Source organism: Aquila chrysaetos, chromosome 5 (genome assembly GCF_900496995.4).
Source record: "Aquila chrysaetos chrysaetos chromosome 5, bAquChr1.4, whole genome shotgun sequence".
Taxonomy (NCBI): domain Eukaryota; kingdom Metazoa; phylum Chordata; class Aves; order Accipitriformes; family Accipitridae; genus Aquila; species Aquila chrysaetos.
The window spans coordinates 32,477,005-32,504,085 of NC_044008.1; the positions used below are offsets into that span (position 1 = coordinate 32,477,005).

Below are 27,081 nucleotides of genomic sequence, written 5' to 3' on the forward strand. Positions count from 1 at the left end.
GTGTCGAAGGGGTAGATATTGCCTCCCATGGTGCTGCTTTGATGAATCTATTTTTAGTCAGGGGTTAGATTAGTAAAGCTTGCGCTGGACAGTGTGAAACAGTATTGATCAGACTGACTTCTGCAGCAGGGTGAAAGACAAAAAAAATCAATTAAACCTGTGACCCAGGCATCCTGGTTTATTTTGCTGTGTGCAGAAAAGCAGGCATGCAGCTGTTGCTTGCTTTAACACTCGAAATAAGGTAGAGAAGAGCTGGGAAGGAGCGGGCCACGATGGCAAAAGCAGTGTACAGCAGTAGGGGCCTGTCTGGAGTCGTGAATGGGGAAATGAACATAGAGTTGTGGCAGGGCACGGAATTTAAGCTGGGCGCAGGAAAGAAGAATATACGGAGCAGGATATGCAAAAGTAAAATCTCACCATACAGTAATGGAAGAAGAGGAGAAAATGAGATAAAACTGCATAGGTTTGTGTTGCCGGCTGGAAGCTAGTGCGGATTTTGTTACGTGTGTTCTCTGCAGGTTATTGTAAGAGCTACCTTCAAAGAGGTTTTTTGTTTAAAATTGGGTTTAATGTCATACTATTTTGTTTCTTTGCAAGGTGTACAAAGATCTCAAAATATTTTTGTTATCCCAAACAATTGCTGAAATTCATTAGATGCCATCCTCTGGTGTGTTACTGCTCTGCCGTCACCTGCTTGGTGCTGGGTAGCTCCCTCCCCACCGAGCTCCTTGGTGCTTTCTACACTGGTACTGAATTTTGAAAAATTATTGGTCACACTTCATTATTATGCATTGCTAGATTTCTGTGTTATTCACACATTTGTAAAATGGTGGTAGCATTACCTGACTTTGTGAGGTACTTTGATATCTCAGTATGCAAAATTCTGTGTGAAACTTGACTTCTGTTGTTATGTAAATAGTTTACTGCCATGTAGATTATTTTTTTTTTGTACCAGTTAAATCGAATGATTTTAAAATAATCTGTTTTACTTGCTCAGAATTGTTTGCTCTTCTGCTTGTGCCTGAAGGAATAAAAAGTATTTTCAAACAGAAAATAGACCTTTATATAAATTGGTCTCCTCTTCACCAATAGTACAGAGAGGGTTTAGACAAACTAGCTGAGGATGACGGTTTTTCAAGATCTTTGCTTCTCATCCTTATTTTATCACTTAACTTGCCATTAGGATAGCATGTGTTCGGAAGAAGCACCTAAATGATTAATTTTACCATTTGAATTGTGACCTTTTGTGAAATGTTTATATGATGAACTACAGTAGGAAATAGAAAGATGACACAAGTGCCTTCTGCAGTCCTTCCTAGACATGCGGAGACCTGAACATTTCACATGGTGATTTTGATGTGGTCATAGCTGTGTCTGCACCCTGTCACCTGGTGATCAATATACATATTGCTCGTAACTTAAAAGAAGGAAGATACTCTGTAATCAGAGAAATTAACAACTGAATGAGAGATTGTGGTCAGCTGGTGCCCCCTTTGAGGTCAACGAGAACACAGCTATGTTTATGAGTTTTGCTAAGAAAGCCAGGAGAAGCTAATTTAATTTGAATTTCTGACACATTTCCAGGAGGAGTAATCAGTGAAGTTGTCAGGATTACCATGTAAGACTTGCGTGTTTTCTGCAGCAAGGATGAGCCCATCCTGATTTAGGTTCTGAATACCTTGCATCAGGAATGTACCCACACATTTTACTCACTCTAGGGTTTTGGTCTTTGTGCAGGAGAGCTCTTGGGTGCATGCTTATGTCTTGTTGACAGAACTAGCTGTGAAGGATGCTTTACTAAATTCTTATTGGGGTTTGCTCTGTTTCTTTAAATGTATCACTGATTTTCCGGCTTAGGAGTTCCAAACACCATTTGGGGTGAGACGTATTGCTGAAAACGTGGGGGTTTTCCCATGATTTTTATTCCAACCAAAAGTGGGAGTGTTTCTTAAAAAGGCTTTGTTCTTAGATGATAACCCAGTTATGAGGGATGCGTAGCATCCAGACTTCTGGGTAGCTAAAATACTTGACTTTTTAGTTCACATTTGTAGCTTGAGACAGGACTCACTCTTGTTTTCCCTGAGCTGACAATGTTGTTGCTCGCTGCATGATAAAGTATGTTTCCTAATTTATTTGACCATCACTGTTTGGATCCCTGAAGCATTACAGTAAATCCCAAACGTGTCTGCTGACGGGGAGGAGAACAACCTTACAGCTTCTGGCTAGTCACTCCAGTGACACGGCAAGGTCACTCTCGAAGGCAGTAACTTTTGGAGAAGACCACAGTGGGACAGAGAAATACGTCTTGTTACATGCAGGTAGCGTTTAACAGTAGAAAAATTGTTGTCTTTTGCGAGAAGTCAATGACTCTTTCAGAAAACTTGTGATTCAGGAGCTGGGGGAAGGCAGGCATTGTTTGCCAGAGCAACCTTAACATCCCCTTACAGTATGTCTGTCAGCTGTGCGAGGGCTAATTTATCATGTAAAGTGTATGCTACTTATGTCACATTTTACTGTCTGTTCATTTGTTTTGATAATCAAGATCTTGACAGATTTGTCCCACGTGGTAGGATTTATAGGAGGGATTTTCTTATCACTGAATTAAGTTGATACATATAATCCTAGTGTCCTGCACAAGAACTGAATAGAAATGAAAGAGATTCAGACTAAATGTGAAGGTCTTGCAGAAAAACAAACCCCCCCACCCCCCAATCCGTTATTCTCCTTGATTCCCCCCCCCCCCCCCCCCCCCCCCCCCCCCCCCCGTGATTTGTTTCATATCTCTACAGGAGCAATCACAGAGAAGAGAATAAGCATTGACTTTGAGAAGGTTAAATATTTCCCCTTCTGTTAAAAGATCTTTCTGTTTTATAAGGTGAGAAGTGTAATTCTGTAAAAATGAAACACAAGTGAGTTTTGGAAATGTGCTGCTTTTCCCTCCAGTGTACACACTCACATACTTACTGCCTGCAGTTTGAAACCTGATAAGTAAATTCATTTTTCACAGATGTCACTTCCTCCCCTGTGGTAAATGAGAGCATCTTTCTCTGCTGTCTGAAGACAACGAGTTGAAAATGTGGGGGCTGACTTCTTATGGACAAGTAGAAACGTGGACAGATTTAGCCACAGGAGATGCCTACCTGGCCTGAAGCCCATTGTTTTCCTTTTGAGGTTAAATGATTCGGTAGTACTGAAATTGTCTCCGGAGAATATGAGATTAGGTTTATCTATTTTTGTATTACAGCAGAGTGCTTTGGCCTGAGTGGGTAAGTGGATGGGTAGGTGCGGGGGCACAGAGAAGGTACGTGTCTGTCTGTGAGCATCTTTAAACTCTTACAAGTGTAAGTACAGGATCTGGCTTACCGGAGGAGCTGACAACGGTTGTTCAAGTGGCCTTGAACTTTTTGAGATAGAGAACTCCAAACAATAGCTCCTAAAATATCTATCCTGCAAGGATATAATTTTATTTTATTATTATTTTTAAGAAATAGCATTGTTCGCTTTTGGTAAAGTATAAAGGTACCAAGGGCACTCACTGCACTGTTGGACAAAGGAAGGTGGACGTTTTCTAGTAAGTAAATACATTCAGATAAATCACAGAATAACGGAATGGTTTGGGTTGGAAGAGACCTTTAAGGATCATCCTTTTCCCAGCCCTAGGACTGGAGAGAACATCAGTGGAGAATTACAAAGCAGAGATTCTTTGAGCAGGAGACTTCTGTTTCATTTCTCATCGTATTTCTCTGTCCTAGACTCTGCTTTATCTTTATTTATGACTGATATTGACAACCGAAATACACTAGGGAGCTCGGGCGTGTATTTCAAGAGGAGCATATTTTGAAATCCAAAATGCAAAAATTCAGGGAGATAGTGTTTTCACTGCATGAAAGTTTAACTGGGAAGGATTTTCATCCCAGCTGAATTGCACTGGTGTTGCTGCTATTTCATCTATTAATACTTACCGGTGAGGAAGGTGCTAAGGGGTTCATCTTCAGAACGCACTGGGGGTTTTTAACTGCTTCAGTCTTGGTAAAGTGAATGAGACCCACGCGTCTACAATTCCTGCTTCCCACCTGAAGGTTTCTTTTAAGTGATTTTGGTGTTTGTAGGGTTTCAGATGGCTTTTGTGCCAAATACTAGGTAAGCGCTTGGCTTTAATTTGCGCCATTCTTTGACTGTAGTGCGACCGAATGCTTTTCCTCTGCCGTACGTTGTCCTTTGGCTATTTTAGGAAGCTGTCTTCAAAAAGTGGTTTTAATGCCACTGTCCAGAGGGCTCAGACGAACCAGAAGTCCCGCCGTGCTGCCGTAACGCCGAAGCGGAGCGCAGGGGGGGCAGCGGCGGAGCAGAGGCTGGGCGGCAGAGGTGTCCCTGCGGCCGGGGCACCAAGGGCCAGGCGGGCACCCACCCCTGGAAACCGCCGGCGTGTGACAGATCTCCCCTCCAAAGCTGACAAGCTCTTGGGTTTGACTTTTTATTCCAGGAGGAAAAAGCGGATTTCAGACTAAGGATCTGAAATTTCGTTCAGAGAGAAAGCAGGATTTGCTATGCTAATTTCTTTTCCACAGGACATCAAAATAGAAGAAAAAGAGGCATCGTTAATCGGATTTCATTTGTCTGCATCCGTGTGGCTCTGCAGGAGTTTTTTCACTCTTTCTATCGTTTTTCTTCCTCGCTCCTTGTACCCGAGTTCAGACCTGGCGTTGCTGTTTCACGATGCCCTGGGTGAGCGCTGCGGGGAGCTGGGGTTTGGGGAGGGGGGGGGTGCATGCTGGCGAGGCTGAGGTCCGGCGTGCCGCGGGGGCTCGGGGTACCCCGACACCAGCGGAGCAGCTGGCGCGGGGTCCCAGCGGTGCCGGCACCCGGCTCTGCCCAGGCAGCCAGCCGGGTCAGCGTCCAGCAGACCCCCGCACCTCCCCGACAGCTGGCACGGTAACAAAACACCAGCGATTTGCAGAGAAAGAGACATCTAATAACATTAATTTTCTTCTGGAGCAGACGGTAAGGTAACTAAAGCCAGGTTGTTTGGGCTTCGTTGGGATTTTTACCTAATGATCTTCTAGAAAGCAGGTGCACTGGCAGTGATTTTAAGCTTTAGAAAGCCCAAACAGCGTACAAAGTAAACCTTTGACGCTGTGGGGATTTCATAGGAGGGGGGGCCACATTAGTTTTAGATCATTACAAAGCATTTGCTGACTACAACAGAATTAATGGCGCTTTTATGGTAGTCAGCTAATGACTGTCAACAAACAGAGTTGATTTCAGTTCAAATTGTAATTTTAAATCAAACTAGCCAGCTGTCAGACACGGGAGTGGTGCGGATGGTTCCTCCTGCAGTATCGTGTGGTGCCGCTCCTGCATCCATCATTCTATCAGGTGTGTGTGGGGAGCCAGATTTGAGATTCAATCACGTACGCCACCTAATACTAATTTTAGGGTGATGAAGTCATGATTAGTTACACAAAACCAAACAACTCGCCTCTGCCTCACTACTCCTTTGAAGACTTAGGTCATTTCTATGCTGCAAAATTATTTTTTACTCTAGTAACACGAACTTCTGACAGTTATATTACAACATCTTTATGCTTTGGCAAAGGAGGAAAGCAGCTGCTTTTATGGTCTGATTTGGTACAAGTCTCCTTTTGAGCTTCAATACCATGAAAATCCATTCAAGGCCATGAAAACTTCCTTAATCCCGGGGTGTTTTCCTAGGGCACAGTAGGCCATTTATATGAGGCAAGACAGAATAATCTATTATATTGTATGTATCCCTCAACAGTTCTTCCAGATTGTCAATTGTATGAGCTTTGAAAGTGAACAGTTAAGTGTCTGTATTGGTAAATATGTCTCTGTAATGGTAGTGCATTACTCATGACAGGCTACTCCTCTCAGCATCTTTACCTCACTTCTGAAATACTCCCATGTGCCAAAACTACGCTTGTAGATTAATCCAAATAATGGTACTTAAACTGGAAGGCAACCAAAAAGGAAATAGTCCGATCTACCTCTAGCTAGCATATTTTAGCCACTCTGGGATGAAGACATGTTCAACCATCACCCTGGCCTGAGTATCTCTCTTGTTTAGTTTTTCTAATCCCTCAAATTGCTGCAATTGTCATTTTTAGCAAGGGACTTTTTCAAGTCATGAGTAATTTTTTCTTTTGTACTTTTATACTGATTAGCACACCATGAGTATTACTTAAAACTTTTAATTAAGAAACCACACAAGACATTTTAATTACATTTGAGTACTGGAGACTGCGAGGGTGGCCCTAGCAGGAGAACTTGGATGGGTGTAAGAGCCCTCCATAATACATTCTTTGAAAAGCTCTGAAAAGTCTTAGAAGGTTCATTGAATTAATGCTCTTGCAAGATAGGTGTTACTTATTTTATAAGAATGTTAAAAGGAAGAGCTTTTCTAATGATGCAGGTATCAGAGGAAAGAACAGAGCCAAGGAGTCCTCACCACTGCTCTCATCCTCTGAACCAGTTCCTGCTGCTTCAGCATTTGAATTAGAGTTTTGAACTGTGAGCTTAGTTTCTCACTGAGGCGTTTCATTGATATTTGCCTTTGTTTGGTCTGGGCCTGAAGTTGGCATGTAATATCTTAGTTCCAGACAGTCTTTCTTTCCCACACAGATATAAAAAAAAAAAGCTCAGATTTAATCTTCAGGTGTGGAGAAAAATTCCAATTTTTTTTTTTTTTTTTTTTTTTTTTTTTTTTAACAGATGTAGCTTGAAAAGCTTTGAAAGCAGTGAGGACAATAATAAAGTCTATTTCTATAAATATGTTTGAAGTCCGAAGTCATTATGCAATCATTAATAAAGCCTTGTAATGCAGATGGACTATATGGTGTATTACCAGCTAACGTTAGCTAAGGAACTTTCAGTATAGTACATATTCTAGCTTTTTGTGCAAGAACTGGTAAATTTGGAGCTTTAGAATTGAATTAGTAAAGGGATCCTATTGCCAATATTAGATTTCTGAAGAGGTCAACAACAAAACACAGGCAAGCATCAGCAAGGGGATGCACGGTGAGAAATCTCGTTGTTGCACTCTCTCTCATAGCTCCCAGGAGTCAGTGAATTATGGGCTTCCTAAGCAGGCAGATGACTACTGACAGTTATCTGTCGTTAAGTTGTCTAATACCTTTTTGAACCCTTTTCCTGCTTTTTTGCTTCCAGTGAGTTTTGGTAATGAGTTCCACAGTCAAATTACTTGGAAAAAAAATCCAGACTTCCTTTTGTTGCTTTAAATGTATTGTCTGATTATTTCATTTTGTATTGTGAGAAGGAATGGCTTCCATACGAGTAAAAAAAACCATAGATTAAGATGAAAGATGCAGGGAAAGTGAACTATTACACATCTGTGTTTCTCATCTATTCTTCATAGCTCTTCCATTTCCATTAAGTGATTTAGAGATGGAAAGACCAGGACTGCTGGCTGTATTCAAATGTGGGTATTGCTGGGGTTTGTGCAGCTTCATGACGATAGTTTCTGCTCCGTTGTCTTTTCCTAAAATTCCTCACGTTCTGCTTGACTTCTTACTGTGGTTAAGCATTGAACCTGTAGTTCAAGGAAACTATCCACAACTCCATATCTATTCTCTGAGTAGAAATAACTACCTTAGAGACTCTGGATATTTTAGCAATGTTTCCTAAGTGCATTATTTAATGTTTATTGACATGGGACTTCGTATCCCAGTTTATCTATAATCAGAGTTTTTTTTCCACAACTCTGTTCAGCCATTTTAGGTTTGGCTATCCTGAATGAAATTTTGTCATTTTCTTTAAATCCTTTCAAGCTCATTTATGAGTAATTCTACTCTGTACACTCCATAGTGTTGAAACTCTCTAGTGCAGTAAAGAGCTATCGGTCTGGTTTCACATGATCACATGGTTAAAAAAAAGTAAAGATGTGTCAGATAGTTTCCTTATAATTAACTGATGAGGCAGAGAAAGTCAAGAGAAAGTCTAGTTTCTTTTAGAATTTGTGAACCCTAAGTCCTTAGTTTAGAGAAGACTCTTAGGGCCAGCATTGGCCGATTTTCTCCATTTAACTGACACCGTCCATTTGATGTCTTTATGGATTCCCAAGGCCTTAAAGTTCAGTATAGACATTATTTGGTGTTCTGCAACACTTCTGTAATTCATTATGGCAGCAGTTTAAGAAACAATAAGGAAGCCACTCAGAGTAAAAACCTCAGAAAAGAATATCCTGGATGAAACTTTGCAAAAAGAGAAAAAAAGATATCTTAGTCTGAAGTTTGGCCAGTAGACCCGGAAAAGAAATGGTATTTTTCCCAAAGAAAGCTAGCCAGACCATTCACATGGGAGTGGTAGATAAACAGGGGTTCATTAGATTCCACCCCCTCCCCCACACACACTGTGTAGAACAAAACGGATGAGTAGCTCTTGTGTTGTAAGCAATCGTGGCAGAGAAGGTTCCTCACGTGCTTGCTTTCCATTTCTCTCTAGACATGTATTTACATTTTGGACCAGGAATCCCACAGATCTGTGTTAATTTAACCACGGATGGGAAAAAAAAAAAAATCAATAGAGTGGACTTGTGTCGTATGATGTTGTAGGTGCTCCCTACCTCCCAGGAGGCATCTGAGCCTAATGGAAGATTTCACACACGAAGCCTATTTGATTTACAATCAGGTAGACCTGGATAGTCTTCAGATAAACTACAATCCTTCTGGGAAATACAGAACGTGGGAATTCCATGTCCTGTCTTTTCTCCTACCACCCTTATTCTTGCTGTGACTTCGAGCAGTGCGCGAAGTCTCAGTGGCTGTGCTAAAGGATATGAGTTTAAGCAAGTGTCTTTCCTATGGACGTAAATTAATGTTCCTGCAAATGTTGCATTTTATTGTAGATACACATTCTTATGTTTTTTAATCGTGCATTTTGTAAATGTGTTCTGATGTCTGTGGAAAACGTGTAGTGCATTTTTACCTTGAGATAGGTTTTCATTATCTTTTGTAGGGAGTGTGGTTAAATTTTCCAGTTTTTTATATTTGAAAAAATCCATTTTAATGGAGCCTAGGCCCATTTCAATGAATCCGTACTTCCATAGTTTGCACCTTCATTTAGCCTACTGAGTAATATACATTATGTTATTTTAGAGTTCAAGCTGGTTAGCTTGTATGCAAATTCTGAGTCTTTGGGTTACATTTACTGAAGGTTTTTAAGTTTTTCTCTGCAATCATAGGGCTGGAAAATTCCTTGTTTTTCTAATATGCAAACTGACTATGCATACAATCACCTGATTTTCCAGCAGGTGGGGCTTTACGAAAAACACTAATTATCACGACGAGCTAAAAGATCTGGCCAGACTGAGGTCAAGCCTTAAGAGTTCGAGCCTTTGTTTAGCACAGCGGGGATAAGCAAAGGGTTTCTCCAACTCCCTTTTTCTTATGATATTTTTGGTTTACAGGTATGCAGCTCTAAGACTATAAATTGCATTGCCATCTATTCTGTGAGCTAAATTTCTGGTAAATCTTCCAAATGTATAAAGTAAATGCAGTGTGGTTGGTAAATTCAGGAGGAGAGTGTCCATTCAAGGGATGCAAAGGAAACTTGGAATTCTGCATTTGCCTCGCTGGGTTTCACCACTGAGTTTGGACCAACAACTTCATTATCCTCACTTAAAAGCAATGTTATATTTTATCATATGTTTTTTAGCTGTGTGATAAAGAAGATACAAAGGAATGAGCGGCCTTTAATTTGTACTGTCATTGCCTTGAATTTTTTTCAATGATCAACTTTCAAGCATGGGTGCTTATAATTAGATGCTTCTATATCTCAATGAGGAAACTATATACCAAATGTGTAAGTCATCTCCTAGATACTTAAAATGAGTTAGGGGATCTAAACAAGGGCACCTTGTTTGAAAATGTTAACAGAAATTTTGCTGTAACTCTCCTGAAATTAAACTCTATCCCTTTGCATTATTGCATTCCTGGTTTGACTATAAATTATGATTTTAGTCTTTATGGTAACATTAAATTGTAGGTGATGAACATGGAGAACTCCACAATCAAGAAAAGCATTGAATTATTCAAATATCTTTGAATTACATGTAGAATAAGAATTACTTGATTATGTTTTAGTACCTTTTTGGTCCCTTTAGCTACAAATTTGATGCTGGAGGTGGATTAAGAGGAGGGAGAGAAGGAAGGAAAGAAAAACATTGCTTTCTCCCCAACATCAAATTCAACTTGACGAAAGCACATCCTATATTTCATTTTAGTCATTAGTTCAATCAAGTTTTGCCTTGAATGTCATTCTGTGCTGCACAAAGTTTGGTATTTTGACCACATGTAAAATCAAAGCAGGACGTTTAGATGGTGCTCAAGAACCTGGAAGTACACCTATCCTTCTCAAATAAATCTGTTCAGCCCTGCAGACTGTGGCCATTAGTGGCCGCAGAAGCAGAAGACGGAACCCTTTTACTCTCTGTATGGGCAGAGGGCAGGCACTTGATAAATGAACGGAGAAGCCTATGTCGGCTTCAGAGAAGGAAACAAAAGAACCAGAGGAAGAGCAATGAAAAAAGAGACCGTCAGGGGAAACTGCTGAAAGATTAACTCTAGTTTTCCATTGCTTATTTTCTCTGTTGGTTTTTGTTGTTGTTGTTGTTGTTGTTTGTTTGTTTCTTGTACCTATACAACTGGACTCCTGTAGTAATATATCCTCCCCCCCACCTTTTTTAAAGACTAATTTTAAGGGACTATCAAAAATATAGCAGGGTAAATCATGTCTCCTCTTACGAATGTAGTTTAGCTTTCAGACTGTGTACGTGTCAAAGGGAGAAGTTGTGTCAGTGGAAGGAAGGAACACTTTCATCGAAAGATGGCATGGTTGTCCTTGCATGACTGTTGTCTAGTTCATTGATCTGACTTTCTTAAGTTCAGAATTTACACATCTGAGAATCCTTCTGCACCTCACAATATAGAAACCTTCAAAGATTGAGTTGATGTTTGCTTCATGGGTTTAAACCTCTCAGCATGAACAGCATTTCATGGGAGTGTGGAAGAGGAGAACAGAGGCTGATTCTTTCTAACAACGATGAACCTGCCTCTGTGGCTCGGCTTTGAAACCCTTGGACTTTGGGAAGCTCAGAACCAAACTTGCCTGCTCAGGTTCTTCCACCAAATAAAAATTAATCTTGCTGTTATGTTTCAGGACAGTGCTGGAAGCCGATACGAGAAGAGCTTGCTCTGTTAATGGTCATTATATGATTCTTCCTGACTCTGCTCATTTATTAAAGGAGATGAAATTTATTTAAGATTTAGTCTCAACCTATCTGTAATTTTACATAGAGGTTCTAGGAAACTTTACTAATACGCAGAGTTCGCAGTAACGGTCCCGTTTTTCCTGTAGGTTTCTCTGCTTGGCTTTCATCCCGGCTGTTAGGTAAAATTAAGGCCCAGAAAATCGGATTATTACATCCCAAGGGGCAGGACTGATAAGCAGCACGTGATTGTTGATCTGCTTGCCTACCCGGTGTTGGTGGTGTTTGAGGTGCTGCTAGATGCAAAGCCAATTTGTTAACAATTAGTGCTCATTAGAATCATTTCCTGTTATCGATTTTAAATGTTTGACAAAGCACTTTTAGGAAACTGCACCCCTGCCCCCCCCCCCCCCCCCCCCCAAAAAAATAGTAGCTGTACATCAGTGCTTAGTAATTACAACTCTTTAGGGCCCAGTGTCAATCTTAACTAACTGGTTTCATTGGTTTCCAGGTAATTATTTCTGCTTTGGATCCCACCTGCTATCCCCTCCAGATTAAAGATGCTTGGAAACAAGGACATAGTTCTTGATTAGCAGAGTTGCTGAGAAAGGAGTGATAAAACAAAACCAACTTTTTTTCTGTCTCGGTTTGTCCTGGCTTGGGTATCTTGCATAACTACCAATGGATTACATGATATACAATATAGGAATTAATGTCAGCCTGGAATTAAGTGTGATTTCCATTGGCCTTAATATTTAACATGTGGGTTTAATTTTAAATGCATCCTTGCCTTTATACACACATTGAGAATTGTGGACCCATTAAAATCTAATTTACAAATGGTAAAATTAGATATAATGGCATGTTATAATAAAAGCTTTGATATCTAGGAGTCCAAGAGGGTATATCTGTTGCATTTCTTAGAAATTGGGGCTATAATTACTATTAATCTGTTTTACATGCCAGAAGAGACTTGAACGCGAGATTATTTAATAAACAGTACAATGTGAGTATACATGCAAAAAGCACCAGATCAGGCACACCTGCATTTCCACATATACTGGATGCGTATGACGAGTTGTTATAGACGCATGCCTTTTATGAGTACGCTGGAATTTTGGCTACATTTGGCAATGTCAAAGGTGAAGCTAGCAGTATAGCCATCTGGGTTAATTTTCTCTTCTTCCTTCTTCGCTTTAAATTTTTAGCAACATCAGCTCAGGTTTCACAAGCACTCTCCTAAAACGCTTGCCAATATTTTAAAATATATTCCGTGATCCCTGTTGCACAAGGTGGAGACCTAACATAAGACTTGACTTGTGCCTTTCCCACCCCCGTTCATGAATTAGTCTCCCAATTACTGTAAAAATTAAGGCAAGTGTGGGTGAAATACACGAGGCTTAGTCCCTCTAACCTTAATAAACAGAGATGGTATTGACACAAGTGAATTTTGTTTAACCACAGTACATTTGCTTCTTAATTAGTGAATATTCATCTGTCATCAGCGGCAGCTATGACACCCCTCCCCGCTAACACATTCTGTCATAAATAATCAATGAGAGGCTATTAATATTCATGAGTGAGAATCTGTGTAGTCATGTGCACTGATGCAGAGACAGGGGGAGTGTTGCCATGAACTGAGTCGAAACTCTGTGTGTGTATACGTGAGTGTAAGATAGTTAGGGAAAGGGAAGAAGAGCATGCTGCTACACACTGCCCTGCCTTGTGCTTCCAGCTAACAGTGGCGTGCCTGTGTTTCGGGGCTGGAGTGACTGATGAAAAACAGTAGTCAAGTCTGGAGGGTGATTCCCTGTCAGTGCATTTGCCTTTCAGTGCTGGGGAAATTAGAGGCTTTGCTCTTGTGTTGCTTATTAGGATGGGCTGCAATCTGTGCACTTTTCAGAAGAGAGAGGAGCACTACAAACTGCTCTATGAAGTTTCACAGGTGAGTGCAGAGGATATTACTAGCATCTCCAGAGTAAAAATGGGTGTTCTTTACAGAGAGTAAGTAGAGATGCTTTTGTTTTGCTGTGCCTTTTTTTTTTCCCTTTGCAAAATTGCTAAGTTGTTTTGAGGGGGGGGGTGGGGGTGGTAATTATTAGTATTTTGGGTGCCTGTTGTTTTCTGCTGGTTTGCCACTCCCCCTTCAGATGACTTCCTGTGGGATTCTTTTAACATTTTTGTGCATCTTCTGCCAAGATGTCAGTCATATAGCAGCAGTCTCACTGAACCGTATCGGTGATGTTTTAAGGGAGCCCTCGGCTTTGGTAATAAGACTGATTTCAGATAAGTTGCACTGCTGCCTCTGAAAGCGTTAGGTCTGTCATCTCAGGTATTTCTAAGTTAAGGAACAAAGTTTTTATGGCATGTCTGTGGTGGCCAAGAAGTATGTTAAATTTTGAGATTAATTAATTAAAATTGAAATGATGCTGAAACGTGCTTGTCACCTTTAAACAGGTACTGAGTACAACAGGGTTTCCACGGGTGAGGTGTGCTGCTTGTTCTTTCATTGTGTGTGTGTTAGTTCTGTTTACTACTAGACAAAGATCTTAATCCCATCTAGATATTTTGGTGCCTCTTTCAGCATCATAGCAGTGTGAGTAGCAGTGTGCTGCTACCGTGCTCCCAGCTCCTTCAGAATAAGACGAGAAAAGACGAAACAAGCACTTACCATAATAGCCCCTAATTTTTGCTTGGATCCTATTGAATCAGTATTTGATTTGCAGCTTTTTGTTTGTTTTTTTCCTCTTGGCACAGCAGACCCTCACATACTAAAGTTTAGTGCCTTTCAGCATCTGTTCTCTCCCTCTCTATAATTTGTCCTGGCTTTGACACATTGCTGTTGACGGAGGCTGAACGCTCGCAGTTTTGGACTGCGCTGCTGCTGACAGGCAGCGCGGAGGAGAAGAAACCAGCTTACGGTGTTGGTGGTCTATTGGCACAGCAGCAGCTAAGTGCCCATTGCCGACTGGTTCCCTCCGAGTTCCTCCTGACGTGATTCATTTCACAGTGGGCTAATTACAAAGTGGATTCTCTACACATGAAGCAGCCTCCTCAGTTGCGGTGTTAATGCACATTTTCATGGTAATGTGATCAGAGCCTCATTAGCCAGTTTCCAAAATGATCCTCTGCATTAATTAAATATAAAAATGACTCTTTTTATCACCATAGAGAGGAAGAAGAAGATTAACATTGTTAATTAGTACTGGGGGCAATACCTCTGCATCATTTTTTACCACCGAACCAGCAGGTGTATTCAATCCTAAAAGAGTCTCCGTTTGCAGGTAACCTGCCCGTTGCCTTGCCTGGTGAAGACGGTCTCTAGGTGGAACACTTCCCTTTAGTTCAATAGTTAGTCGTAATACCATCATCGTGTTTTCTTGCAGCAATAGCACAGGGAAAAGCGTAGCAGCACATTTTCTTCTCCTCCCTTTCCCCCTCCCCGGCTCTGGATTGCCAAACTGATGGGAAAGTATAAAATGGTGAGAGTGGAGCAGGTCGGTGTCTGCTTTTCTGTGCCAGGGAATAAGAAATGCAGGTTGTGCTATGAAGGGGATTAGACGTTTCTTAAAGGGCTGCGTGCGTGTAGGGGAAAAAGAGGCTGTGCCTGGTTTAAGGCGAATGCATTTTCAAAATATTCCTTGCAGTAATGTTGCATGGTAATAAATGCTATTGAAATGGTCAGCAAACCCAAAGGTGGGGGTTTTAAGAGATTCTAGAGGAATTCTTCCCTTTACCTGTTATCTTCTCTGCTGTTGAGCTGGAGTGTCTGTGGCTGTGAACAACCAAGGTGCAAAATGAACGAAGGCTTTCACTTTTTACTCTGGTACTTGCCAGATAAAGTGTAATCCCTGGGAGGATCTGAGCGAGTTTCCTTGGGGAGTTGAAATGCAGTGAGCCTGGTGCTGCATCTTGTGCTGTTAGGGAAATGTCACTGATAAGGTGCAGGAGGAGAGCAGAGAAATGACTTAGTGTGCTCGCTGCCAGATCCTGTGTTCATCTGTAAACTCATCCCTATCTTTGTTTCCGTGTGTGCAGGTCAGAGCCCAAAGGATACTGAGCATGTTTTTAACCAGGTGCTGCAGTAGAGATCAGGTAGTATCTCGCACCGTAACTCCTTCTGTGTACAATACTGATTTGCTGCTATGGGAGGGGGAGCAGCAGTAGAATACGATAAATTAAATTAAGCTGAGGCAGGCATTACTACTTGATTTGCAAATCCCTTTTTAACTCTCCAGTCCTGTAATTCCTATACCACAGCCTTGGCTCTTTCATCTGCATGATTTCTGGAGAGCTTGGGACAAGTTAGCCTGTCAGGGACATGAACTGACTGAGGATGAGCTGTGGCTCACTAGCATATGTGGATCAGATAGATTAATTTATATTCATATAGGGAAGCAATCCTAGCCTCATCTCTCACCTTTCCTGCACTAGGCTACCTGATCCTGTGGGTGGTCTGTGCACTCATGTACTTAAAAATACAGTAAACAAAGGAAAGCATGTTTGCAGAGGAAAACCATGCAAGCGCTTACAGTGAGGCATGTTTTCTGCTACTGTCAGATTCAGCACCGGAGAGCTTTTTGTTGTAGAGCTGCTGGGAAATGAAGACATTGTTAGAATATGTATAATTCCTCGCTCTTCCCCCCACCCCCTTCCTCCAGGCTCGTCTGCCTTTCACTGAGATAGCAGTTCGGAGACCACGGAGGCCCCCTCCAAAACCAGCATTTGCTTGCGCGAGGGAGACTTTTATTTTGATAACTGTGTCTCGCACGTGCACATCGGCATTAAAACAAAAAGTCAAATAGTCGTGTTTTAAGAATGAAAGCTTTTGAGATACCACTACACATTGATGAAGGACCCTTGTGCTTCTGAGTGCCTCTTCACCTGTTCTCAGGACATGAGGATGGCTCAGCTTCGCTTCTTGACTTCACCGTGAGAAGGTATCAGGCGCAGCACCCCCCCAGGTCCCCTTCTCCGTATGCCTACCAGTGGAGAAATGGAAGATGTCTCAATTTGAAATTTATGGCCCTACATGCTACTTTGTGGGGCACTTTATTATTATTATTTCCTGTGTGCTGTATAAGCAGGATTGAGCTAATGAGGGTGCAGCCAGGAAGTCTACGTCGAGTCACTTAGAGAAGGTGGGACCTGGTGTGTGCTCATGTCCATTAGCAGCAGACCTCTGCCATTCTCAGCTGATTTTTTTCTTGTGCTGTTGGGGTGAGAGAAGTGAGCTTAAGTCATTTGTTAGCTGCATGATGAGGACTCTTCCTGTTTAGCGGAAAGGGTAAGAGAAATACGGCCAGGATTGGAGGGAATGAAACTGAAACACCATCTGATCAATTGTCCGCAGTGATCTTTAGTAGCCTTGTGTGAGACTCAAGGAAATGCAAATTTTTCACAGAATTCTCTGGATATCATATGGAAATCATTTCCATTTGCCGGAATTTTTATGCTTTGTTTTCAAAATGTGCGGTTAACTCAGAGAAAAAGAGGGGACAGAGAGAGAGAACACAGTACTTTTGGAGGTCAACTAAAGACCAGTGTGAACTTCTTTTTTGAGTTACATGTTAAGAAGCAGTCCTGGCTCAGGTGAGCTCAGAATCGAAAGGGAGAAAGAAGAGCTAGAAGGGTAAGCAGAAGCAGTCTGGGATGGCTCACGAAGTCATTGGTGGAGCTGGGATTAAAACTAGAAGGTTGCACATTTATATTTCACATTTGACCTGAGTTGATAGTAGAGCCTGCTTGCAGTGTTTTTGAATCCTCTGAAGACTGATTATGCAGTTTGCTTCTCATGTTGGTTTCCACAATTAGCATAAATCTCAAATTTTCACCAGTTCAGAGTTCTGATTTTATGTTCATTTTGATATCCCTTAGGCTACTTGAAGTCCTGAGTTTTAGTGGTACACCTCTTGAATTTCAAAGGTGTTCACAAGAGAGACATCAAGCCTGCCCACTGAAACAGCAGAGGCACTTCTGTATTTTTCAGGAGATGCTGCTTATAGCTGGCATTGGAATAGGAGAGAAGGCTGGGGACCAAGCAGTGTTCCCTGTCACTGGCACCTGTCTTCTCTGGTCTTGATGAAGTTTGGGTTTATTCAAGGGATTAAATAGACTAGATGATGTGATCCTTATTTTCCTTCTGAACCAACCTCCAGCCACTAGCATACGTTTTTGGTACTTATGCCGTGTGAGGTATTTACGTGACAACTCCTCGGTGCGGTGTTTGCCATTAGCTCTCATTCTTTTCTGGAGATACCTGCCGGCAGCTTTTGTGTCATCTTTGTTTGCTGGATATCAGTGCCACCTCCAAATGCTCCTCATGAATTTCACCAGCAATAGGAAAGTACTATCTTGCGCTGCATGCATCAGCACAAACACGTTTTTGGGTCCATTTATATCTAAGTTCCATTTTTAATAGAAATTCTGTGGCAGGACACTTTTACCTCTGGAGAACATGAAAGGAGAAAATTCTAAATTCAATTGTCTGGAAATTAGTTGAATTATCTGAGTTGAATTAAATCAGTAGCAAAAGTAGATATGGTTTGATCGTGCTGCATTTCCTAGCTTTTCCTTCTTGCTCCTCTCTAAATTTTTAAACAAAACAATTGGGAACCCCCTGATTCGTATTTTTTCTAAGCAGCTCTTCTGAATACTGATTTATCTGTTTGAGAAGTGCAGAAATTAATTTTGAGGTGTTGAAGAAGTCAACAAACTTGTAGGAGTACTGTTTCCTCTCAGTTTAACTGAACAATTTTAGAGCTCTGCTCTATGTAGTTCCCCTCAAAGCTGCAGTCTCGTATTAGTAGAGCAATGTATTTATGCTAAAAATATAATCAAGTAAAGCTTGTCATGTTTCTAGCCACGTCCTAGAAGCTTGCTTGGAATTTCCTTAAAGAACCTCTGCTGCACTGAAAAAGACTTTAAAAACCGAGTTCATAAAAGTTGACTTCTACAGATAAGAGATGGTCTTTGTGGTTAGCAGACACAGCTTTCGTGGTTCTTCTGTTTCCTCGCTTATTTACTTTACACTGATAATTGAGCAGCGTTCATCCAAATAACTGATGCCATTGCCATAGCGTTTCTACAGGCTGTACTCAAAGAGACACCAGTGTTGGGGCATTGCTAACAACTGAGCTCTCGCTCTTGGTGCAGGAGCTCACCATCCCACACTGGGTACTGGTCCGTGGACCTAGGGAGCGTTGCCCGCCCAGCGGTAACCGGCCCCAGAGCCCCGGGCACCCACGCCTCTGCTCTGTGCTTTGAGTCACCACATGCCAATTGCTTAAAAGAGAAGATAACGTCTGAAAGGCCACCTCTTGTCTGGATTGAGTCTCTCACTGCAGAGCTGTGTTTAGGTGTGAAGGCTCCCTGAGGAGTTCTTGGAGGATTGTGCCATGGAGATTTGGGTCTGGGGACATGTAGGCTGCTTAAAATAACCAGCTCTGGCCGCCCGGATGGATGGTGGCTGTGGAGAAGACACCCATGCATACAAGTAGGCATGTAAGGAAGTCATCATCTCATTTCCTAAACCCCTTAGCAGGATTTGGGGGATCATTCTTTTGAACATGACACCTGAATTCTATGCTAAGTACCTAAGTGATATTTTGGATCTCACGCCAACTGCCTTTGATAAAATGCCTTTTTTTTTTTTCTGATAAAATCCAGGAAACTCTGAAGTGTTGCCACTGACTTCACTGGGGCCAGACTTTCATTTTCTGTCCTTGTTTACTGTCTTGTAAAAGGCATATAGTTCCTGCACATACCTCAAGAGTAAGAATAAAGAAAGAGCCCTGAGATAAGAAAGCAGACAATGGTATGTGAGATAAGAATTCAGGGGATGGGTACAACAGAGGCAGCTATAAAAAGCTGCACCAAGATTATATCAGTAATCTGCAGGGATATGCAATGCCATGAAAACTAAAAAAGTGGTTGAGGTACTGAATAGCATGATTTTCTCTGTCGTTTTGCTGTTCCTGGCATCTTGAATTTAACAGTGGGGATTAAGGATTCTTCTAATGATCAGCTTTTTATACATTTTTTACGGAGCTATCCATTCTTGAGGCTTGCTTCCTGATGTGGTTTGGTATGGATATAATCCTCAGGCCTAATGCAAAACGTATCTTTTTGTGAGTCTTATACACCAGCGATGGGATGTGATTTAGCCAGTCTTGCTACGTTGAGCATTCACAGACTGGTAACTGCTGAAGAAGCGTATTTTAGGGGTTCAGTATTTTTGGTTTGTGGTTCATTGAAAGGGAGTGCATTAAAATGTCAGCCAAACACCCTGCCAAGTGTATGTCAAGAGTTAATTGTGAGTCGGTTGTTTCACCGGTTTGCTCTCAAGAGCTAAGAGCTTAATGGAGACATGTACAGCAGGGCTTGCTGATAACCAGCAGTTCTTCCACCCCTAGGGATTTGGTGAGGTCTCATAAAAATAATTAAAAAAAAGAAGCTGAAAAATGCTTGGATCTTTGCCTTTAAGGCTATTTAACTTCAGAGTGTGTTTAACCTGTTATTTTAAAGGACATGAGCTTCTTGTAATAGTACTTGCTTTTCTGTCTACCCCATAACTTTAAACCCACTGAACAGGTTCAACCACAAAGGCTTTTCTCACCTTCTAGGTTCATGCAAAGTAGTTTGATGATACTATTAGGAAGATCTTTTTGTTTTGTTTTATTTTGGGGTTTTTTTCAGGAGCAAGAGGATTTCCTAGTTTGCAAACGTCACCTCAGAATATCAAGACATGAAAGAATTTAAAAATTTAGATGCGGATTATTCTTTATACACGTACTTCGTGGTTGCAGTGAGGATAGTTACTTGCTATTTTGTGTGTGTAATAAGCTTGTCATTTGTTTTACTTTGGTCAATAATTGTAACAAAAATCAGTCTGTTAAGAGAGGATATTAGATCAGTAACTGTTAAAAGGTTATCTATAATTCTTTTATCATAAACAGTGGGTCAGAAGGATGCTTTTATGCCGTGGACTGAACCTAGAAATGGAATTGCAGTGTCTTCATATAATGCACTGCAAACTCTCTCTTATAGTTGTTTGTATTTTAGTTTAAAATACTGGTGTGGACACGCAGAGGACAGTGTGGCTATTTGGCCATGATAGGATAATGTAGACTTGCATGACCCTCACTGTTGTGGGTTTTTATTGTTTCACTCTGAGGAAGTTAGGAAATTCTACATATCCTTCTTCTCTCAGGTGGAAAAAAATAATTCATTCCTTTTCCTCCAGGACGAATGTTGGGGTTTTTTTTGGTTTTTGTCTGTTCTGTTGTTTGTTGGTTTTTTTTTTTAACCAACAGAAGTAAACCCTGATAATCAGCAAAGTGAAGCCAAACAAAGATTCGTTTTCCTTTGTTTTGTGGTCTGATTGTTTACAGTAGCAGTTTATTCCCTAGAGGTTTTAGCCATGAAGTTTAACCTCTGAAACAACATAAGCACAGTGGAACGAGTAATCTGCTAAACTATCATGTCATATGTAGAATTCCTGTGCTTCATGTGTATTAATGTCAGAGTTGAACCTGAGAGGGCTTAATTTGCAAAAGTCTACAAGCATCTTTAATTTGTCTAGATACAACTTAGTTTTTGTGTTCTTCACCCAGCTGGAGAATTTATTCTGTTTTGTTTCATATCTCTTAGTATTTGGGGGGGTGGGGTGGTGTTTCATATGGTTTTGTTGGTTTTTTTTTTCCTATCCCCTGGAATCATACTGTTTTCAAAAAACCACTTTTCATTAAAAGTAGCCTCACTTATGATCAATGAGAAAAGTTTGCAAATATCAATCAGGTTTAGTTTACAGTTTAGGAAATTTAAAAGGAATTAGGATGAACTTGAAAAATAATGTCTAGAAACAGTCTAAATTCTTGAGCGTTTGGTGGTCTTCTGCATGTCTAGGGTAGGCATCATTGCCTGAGAGGTGAGGCTGAGACCCACCCGTGTGGGGCTAGCAGCTGTGCATGGCCCTAAGGAGGAGGAAGATGTTCGCCTCTGGACTTTTAGGGCTTGTCCACAGACATCAGTGCCAACAGGAGCCAGCCGTGGCTGTGTCAGCACGTCACGGCGTGCTTGAGACCCTGGCCGGTTTCTGGCTCGGACGGCAGGTTCTGCCCTGCCTCCGCTGCCATGCCTGCAGGGACCGTCCCGCTTGCAAATGTCAGCGCAGCTTCTGTGTCCGCCTGCAGCGAACTGGTGAGGCTCCTGGGAAAGATCCACAGACTTACCGGGTGTTCGATTGCCTTCTGATGTCGGAAAGAAAAATGAACTGTGGTGCCAGGACCTGTGTCCTGAGGACCAAGGGGAGTACGGGAATGGGTGAACTTCGCTAAATCCTTATGAACACTGAACAGCTGAAATAATCCGAGAAAAGGATTATCTTTGGTTACCTGTGATATAACAGAACAATTGACTGGCCTATTTAGTATGTTTGATTGTATTTGTAATGTGCTTTTTGCATATTATAGTGATGGATTTGCAGGGAAAGCTGCTCAGGGAGTAATCATTATTCAGGCCTTTGACTTCCTCATGGCTAGAATGTGAAATATTCAGATTCCTCGTGATATCCGTGGGCATATGAACTGCCAGCTCAAAACAAATTTTAATGGCAAGAAAAGATGGAAGAAAGGGTCAATTATTAGTTAGAGTTCAGCATTTGGAATGCTTTCTCAGAGGTCAGGGTTACTAAAAGTGGGGGTGGCATCTCTCATTGCAACATGGTTTTATGCATTTTTTTAATTTAATTCATCATCTAGTCTACTAATACAATCAGGAAAGACACAGATCCATAAGTTTCTAAATGGGGAATTCCAGAAACCGTGTGGTGTCTGTATTGTTTTTCACTGAGGAATATAATTCCATCAAAATCAAAATGCTTTATAGAAAAATATTTCATCAAAATGTGGTCTTAGAGGAAAAACATGGGAAAGAAATTTCTGGAAATGTCTGAATATTATTTATATATCATCATAGTGAAATATTTAGGTTGACTAACTTCTGAAACATCTTATATTCAGTAGTTTTTAAAATGGTGTGTTATTTCATATAGTATGAAATTTGGAAGCCAAAAGTGAGTCAAGCGTTATTTTATCTTAAAATGTTTTGCTCTTTCCAGAGCTGGGTGTACCATTTGTGAAACCGCAGACCTTCTTCTGACATGGAATTTCCATCCTCTCTGGATTTCCCATTCTGAGATATGTGACTTACTGTGGGAAATTCCTCCCTATGTATAATCTTCTTTACCAGCGTACACTTCATATATAGATTTTGTTAGGGACCAGTCTCGTATCTTGTGGGAGAGAAGGAAAGTATATATAGGAAGAAGCGTTTGTGTCAACAGCTTCCAACAAGGTACTTGTCAGAAAAAGAAAGCACCATCGCCTTCACAGTGTATGTTGTGATGCCAGAGAAGGATGTTGCCCTGTTTAAGAGGATTTGCCAAAAGCTGGCTTTTTGCTTTCTGGGTATCAGATGCCACTGGATGGGTGATTCTGGCGTATTGAGACATAGGGCCTATTTAGTGTGGCAGCGGGACTTGGAAGTCTGGCTCTAATTCTTTCTCTCCTGGGTGTATTTGAAGAGGTCCTGGTTTCTCTTTTCCCTTGCTGGTATAAAGTTCTGTATTATTTAAAGCTTTAAAGATTAACTGTAGCCATCTCGGTAAATGGCTAATAAAGAAACCGGAATGGTATTGTCTAATAATGATGATGGTAATCACAATAAGCATTGTAAAATGCTAGATCGATCCAGTTAGCAATTATTGGTAAAGTTATAACACAAGTGGATCGTTGCAGTAGAGTGTAGATCTGCCTGCATTTCCCAACAGCTCTGGAGTCCCATGCTTCCTCAAAGTCCAGAAAGGGTTTGGTTCGGCTTGTTGGATGACTGCTTTTTTCCTTTGCTGTACACTAAAGGTCAGTTTTGATAGGAATTTCTTTTGCAATTTCCCCAGAACCTCTTCTCAGATAACTAATGGGGCATGTTGCTTTTTAATTCATATGTTTTATTGTACTGTGCAAATTAGAAGCTTTTTAGTAGGGAGCAATTTCGAAATACTAATTTATTGGTATCGCTTTCTTCAGGCACTAGTAAAAATAGGGGATTTTTGCTATTTGTTCATCAGTAGTAGAGTCCTGTTGCTGTCAATAAGTTCAGCATAGATATAGTGTCTCCTCACTCCTGTAAGCGTAATATATTTCAAATCTCAGCTGTGAATCTTACTAAACCTTTTAAAACCTTCTTGATGAAGTAGTTTTAAGTTCTCAATACAGGAGGTTGTTCCCATTTATCTCCAAATGACCTCTTTGTCCCCAGATTTACGTATTTCCTTGAATTAAAAATGTCGTTTGGTCATGTTCAGTAGGAGAATGTCTTTGAAAGTCTGACCTGTGGGAACATGATTAATAGTGACAGGGGAAGGATTTTGCCCAGTGAGAATACCAAATCATGTAGCACTGTAGTTTCACTTACTAAATATTGTCCAGGCTCTATTGTTGAACCCTATGCTGCCAGTGTCACTTTGTCAGGATGTTTTCTGTCCTGTGACTAGTAGCTTCAAATGTACTCATCCATCTTCTTGTCCCATTACATTTCATGTGACTGATGTTCTGCACCCATTAAAATTGATGGGAAAGAACAAAGAAAAGAAAAATGTGCCCTTCAACTGATTATGCTTTTGAAAGAGCAAATGAGACTCTACTGCTATCTGGAGTAAATTGAACAGTTATTTCTGCTTTTAACTCTATTACTTAATATTTATTAATCCTTATTAGCAGTAGGTCCCTTATTTTGTTATTTCAATATTATATTGAGAGCAGTAAGTTTATGTCAATATTTTCTCCTTTAATTTTGTGACAATAAGTGAACATACAGACTCTTTTAGATGTATCAGCTGCCTCTGGTAATCTTGCCCGTGAGATATTGCTAGCATGCCTGAATACCCTCTCAGGGAAGGATGGAGGCATGTTTGACAAGCCCAGGCCTTTCCTCTGAGGAAGGACCCACAGGGCTTTGCTCGCCCACAGCTCCTGTGCGCTGGGAGAGCGCTTGTGTGGGATGTCACAAGGTTCTGCTTGGTGATAAGTGCTTGCTCACCTTTACTCTAAGATTTTCAGGGCAATTAATGGGAGACTAGAAATACAAGAGCCTTTGTAGTATTGCCTTTATCTTTATTTCATGGATACAGATGGCTTCCCAAAGTGCTAGTCCAATGTTTCAGAGTTAGACGAGGGCCATTAGCCAGCTGAATGGAGAGAATAGATGTCATGTTTACTGACAACCAAAGACAAAACACAGAGGAAAATCAAAAGAGAAGGCTCCTGAGTGATCGGTATGTCTGATTATTTATAGCTTATATGACAGCCTTCTCAATACAGCAGCCAACCATTCTTTCCCATTTGTGCATAGTAATGAGACTGTCATTTCTTTTTTTCAAGTTTGGGCTTTGACCGTGGGCACTTGCGTGCCCCAAAAATGCAACATAATGGGCCCCTTTAGGCTCTCTGATGTTCTTGTAGAGACTTCAGTAAGTGCTGAATGCAGCTGTTCACTTCCCTAGCTGTACTTGTATGCATTAAAGCTTACTTCCATGCAAAGTTCAAATATCTTCTGGGTTTGTAAAAGTCTGTGGCAGGAATTTGGGTTTCTTAGACTTTGTCTTGAAGTTAATGCTTTGTCTTGGCAATTCAGGCTTAGTTGGTGCTCTGTCTGAAGTTCCCAAAGTGTGTTTGGCTTGGGGGCTGGGAAATGCAGAGACCCCTGAGTCTTGAAAGACTGTTTCCTACACCATTATCTACAATTATTTGAGACTGCTGATGGGCTTGAAGGCCTGTTGTTTTGTCCAACATTTTTCTCAGGCTGGAGATGGTGTACTATGAAGTGGATAATATTCTTATGCTGGCAGTAGATTCACTTGGGTTATTATTTATCCATGTTTTAAAGACAATTGTTCACATCTGTAATTTCTGAAGTAGAGCTTGATTAAGATTAAAATAGGCAAATAAGACTTTAAGAGCCTTAATTTAGTAATTTCTCTGTGAGCTCTCCTGCTCTCTCTAGTTGCTTACTTGACTTCCAGCTGAGAGTGGATTCATTAAAGGAACATTCTTACAGATAATGAACTGCTGAGATGAGTGGAAGTTAGGCAAAAAATGCAAGGAACCTTTAGTCAGGTCCTACTACTTGTGCAGGACAGCTTGTCGTGGTTTAACCGTACCAGCTACTAGGAAGACAATTAACTCTATCCCAGCTGAAACCAGGACACAGCTCTGGACTATTCAAGCACATTGTCACCCTTAACATGAGAGGCACTTGAGCAAATAACCCCAGGATAAACAGGGGTATAAACTTTTATGTGCAGGGGTATATTGCCACTCTTTTACTCTGTGCTAAAATGAGTTGAGGGAAAGGGACTGGTGGCAGAATGCACCCTGTATTTTATTTAGGACAAAAGTATGCAACAGATAGCTGATGCTTTGAAATTTCCACCCCTGTAATGGTAATTCTTTCCCATGCATATGTCTTCAGGGGGATATGAAAAAGGTGGGAAGCGGGATAGAAACCTCGGCTTACCCTTCTGGATTGCAATGACTGCAGCAGCTGCTGGGAAGAGGTCCCAACAAATAAATTCTGTTGCCAAAGAAAACCACTTCTTAGCACTAAGCAGAAAGGTCATCATTCAAATAATAGTTCTGTTAATTTATAGCGTGACTTGAGAAGGGATAGGTCTCAGCCTCCCACCTTCCCATGCCTCAGGAGACTTTAGTTGGAAGCTACCTTAAGCCTCGGGTTACAGATTTTCAGAAAAGCTGTTGTTCCCATGTTTTTGGTTTGGAAGACACTGAGAATTGCTTAGCTTTTTGTTGTGAGGAAAATCTGAATGCAAGAGGAGGGATGAGAAAATTGGATTTCCTTTTATTGCACAGGAACACTGTACAACACTGACAGAGTATTTACTCCTGTCTCTTTCTTCTAATTTGATTCTCCGACTACCATATCAATCTTTGTTCATTGGTGAAACAAAATTATAAAGTATCATAGGTGTTGCTGCTTGTACCTCAGCAACAGCTAAAAGATGGGAAAGAATGAAAGATCTGAGCCATTCTATAAGATTTATTTGCAAATCTGTCCACAATGAAATGCACCAGGTGTACAAAGTGTTGTGAGATGGCTCCTCAAGCCATTTCGACCAACAGGTCTTTATGATTCCTATTTTTCTTCCTCTAGTGAGACATTTTCTATGTATGGCATGGATGCGTTCAATACTAGTAAGTATTGAATTCTGATTGACTAGCTTGCTTTCCACTCCTCAGCATATGTATAGTCATTTGAATAATACAAATCGCACTGGCATTACTAATATATACAGCAATGCAGAGTAAAACTTTACTGCCCGCAGTTAAAATACTGTGAATATTGTTCCAGTGGCAGGCTGGTGGCTTGCTTTTTTTTTTTTTCCCCTAGTGGACAGTTATGTCTTTTACCTTGCTATTAAAGAAGCAAATACAGCATTGCAGCAGGGAAGTTCACCTTGCCTCCCCGTACTGGCATGGGTTTTGTTCAGCCCGCACGGAAGGAAGAGAGGATCGCGCTGGCCTCAGCTGAGCAGGACGTGCTACCAGTTGCAGTAACACGCTCTCACAGTTTTTCTTCTGGGATCTGAAGATGATGCATAAGCAAGTTAGTCTCATGGTCGCGTTTGTAGAATAGGGCTGTATTGGTCGTCCCTTTCCGGGCAGGTAGCTGTAGGCAGAGTGAAGTTAAAGATACACGGCCAAAGTTTCAGGTGTTGTGAGATGTTTTTCCCTCTGTTATTTCAGGCATCTGTAGAAGTGTGC

The 27,081-nt window shown here is 41.1% G+C and overlaps 1 protein-coding gene across 6 annotated transcripts in view; it reads left to right on the top strand.

Moving 5' to 3' along the window:
- The window catches only part of PDZRN4 (PDZ domain containing ring finger 4), a 281,627-nt gene that overhangs the window by 162,737 nt on the left and 91,809 nt on the right, over nt 1-27,081 (top strand). Inside the window, exon 1 of one of the 6 annotated variants that reach the window (XM_030016058.1) lies at nt 12,911-13,187. The exons of the other annotated variants lie outside the window; for them this stretch is intronic. Coding sequence (XP_029871918.1) covers nt 13,119-13,187 — 69 coding nt within the window. The 5' untranslated portion in view covers nt 12,911-13,118. Of the gene's footprint in view, nt 1-12,910; nt 13,188-27,081 lie in introns of those variants that run through there. 6 annotated transcript variants of the gene reach the window in all.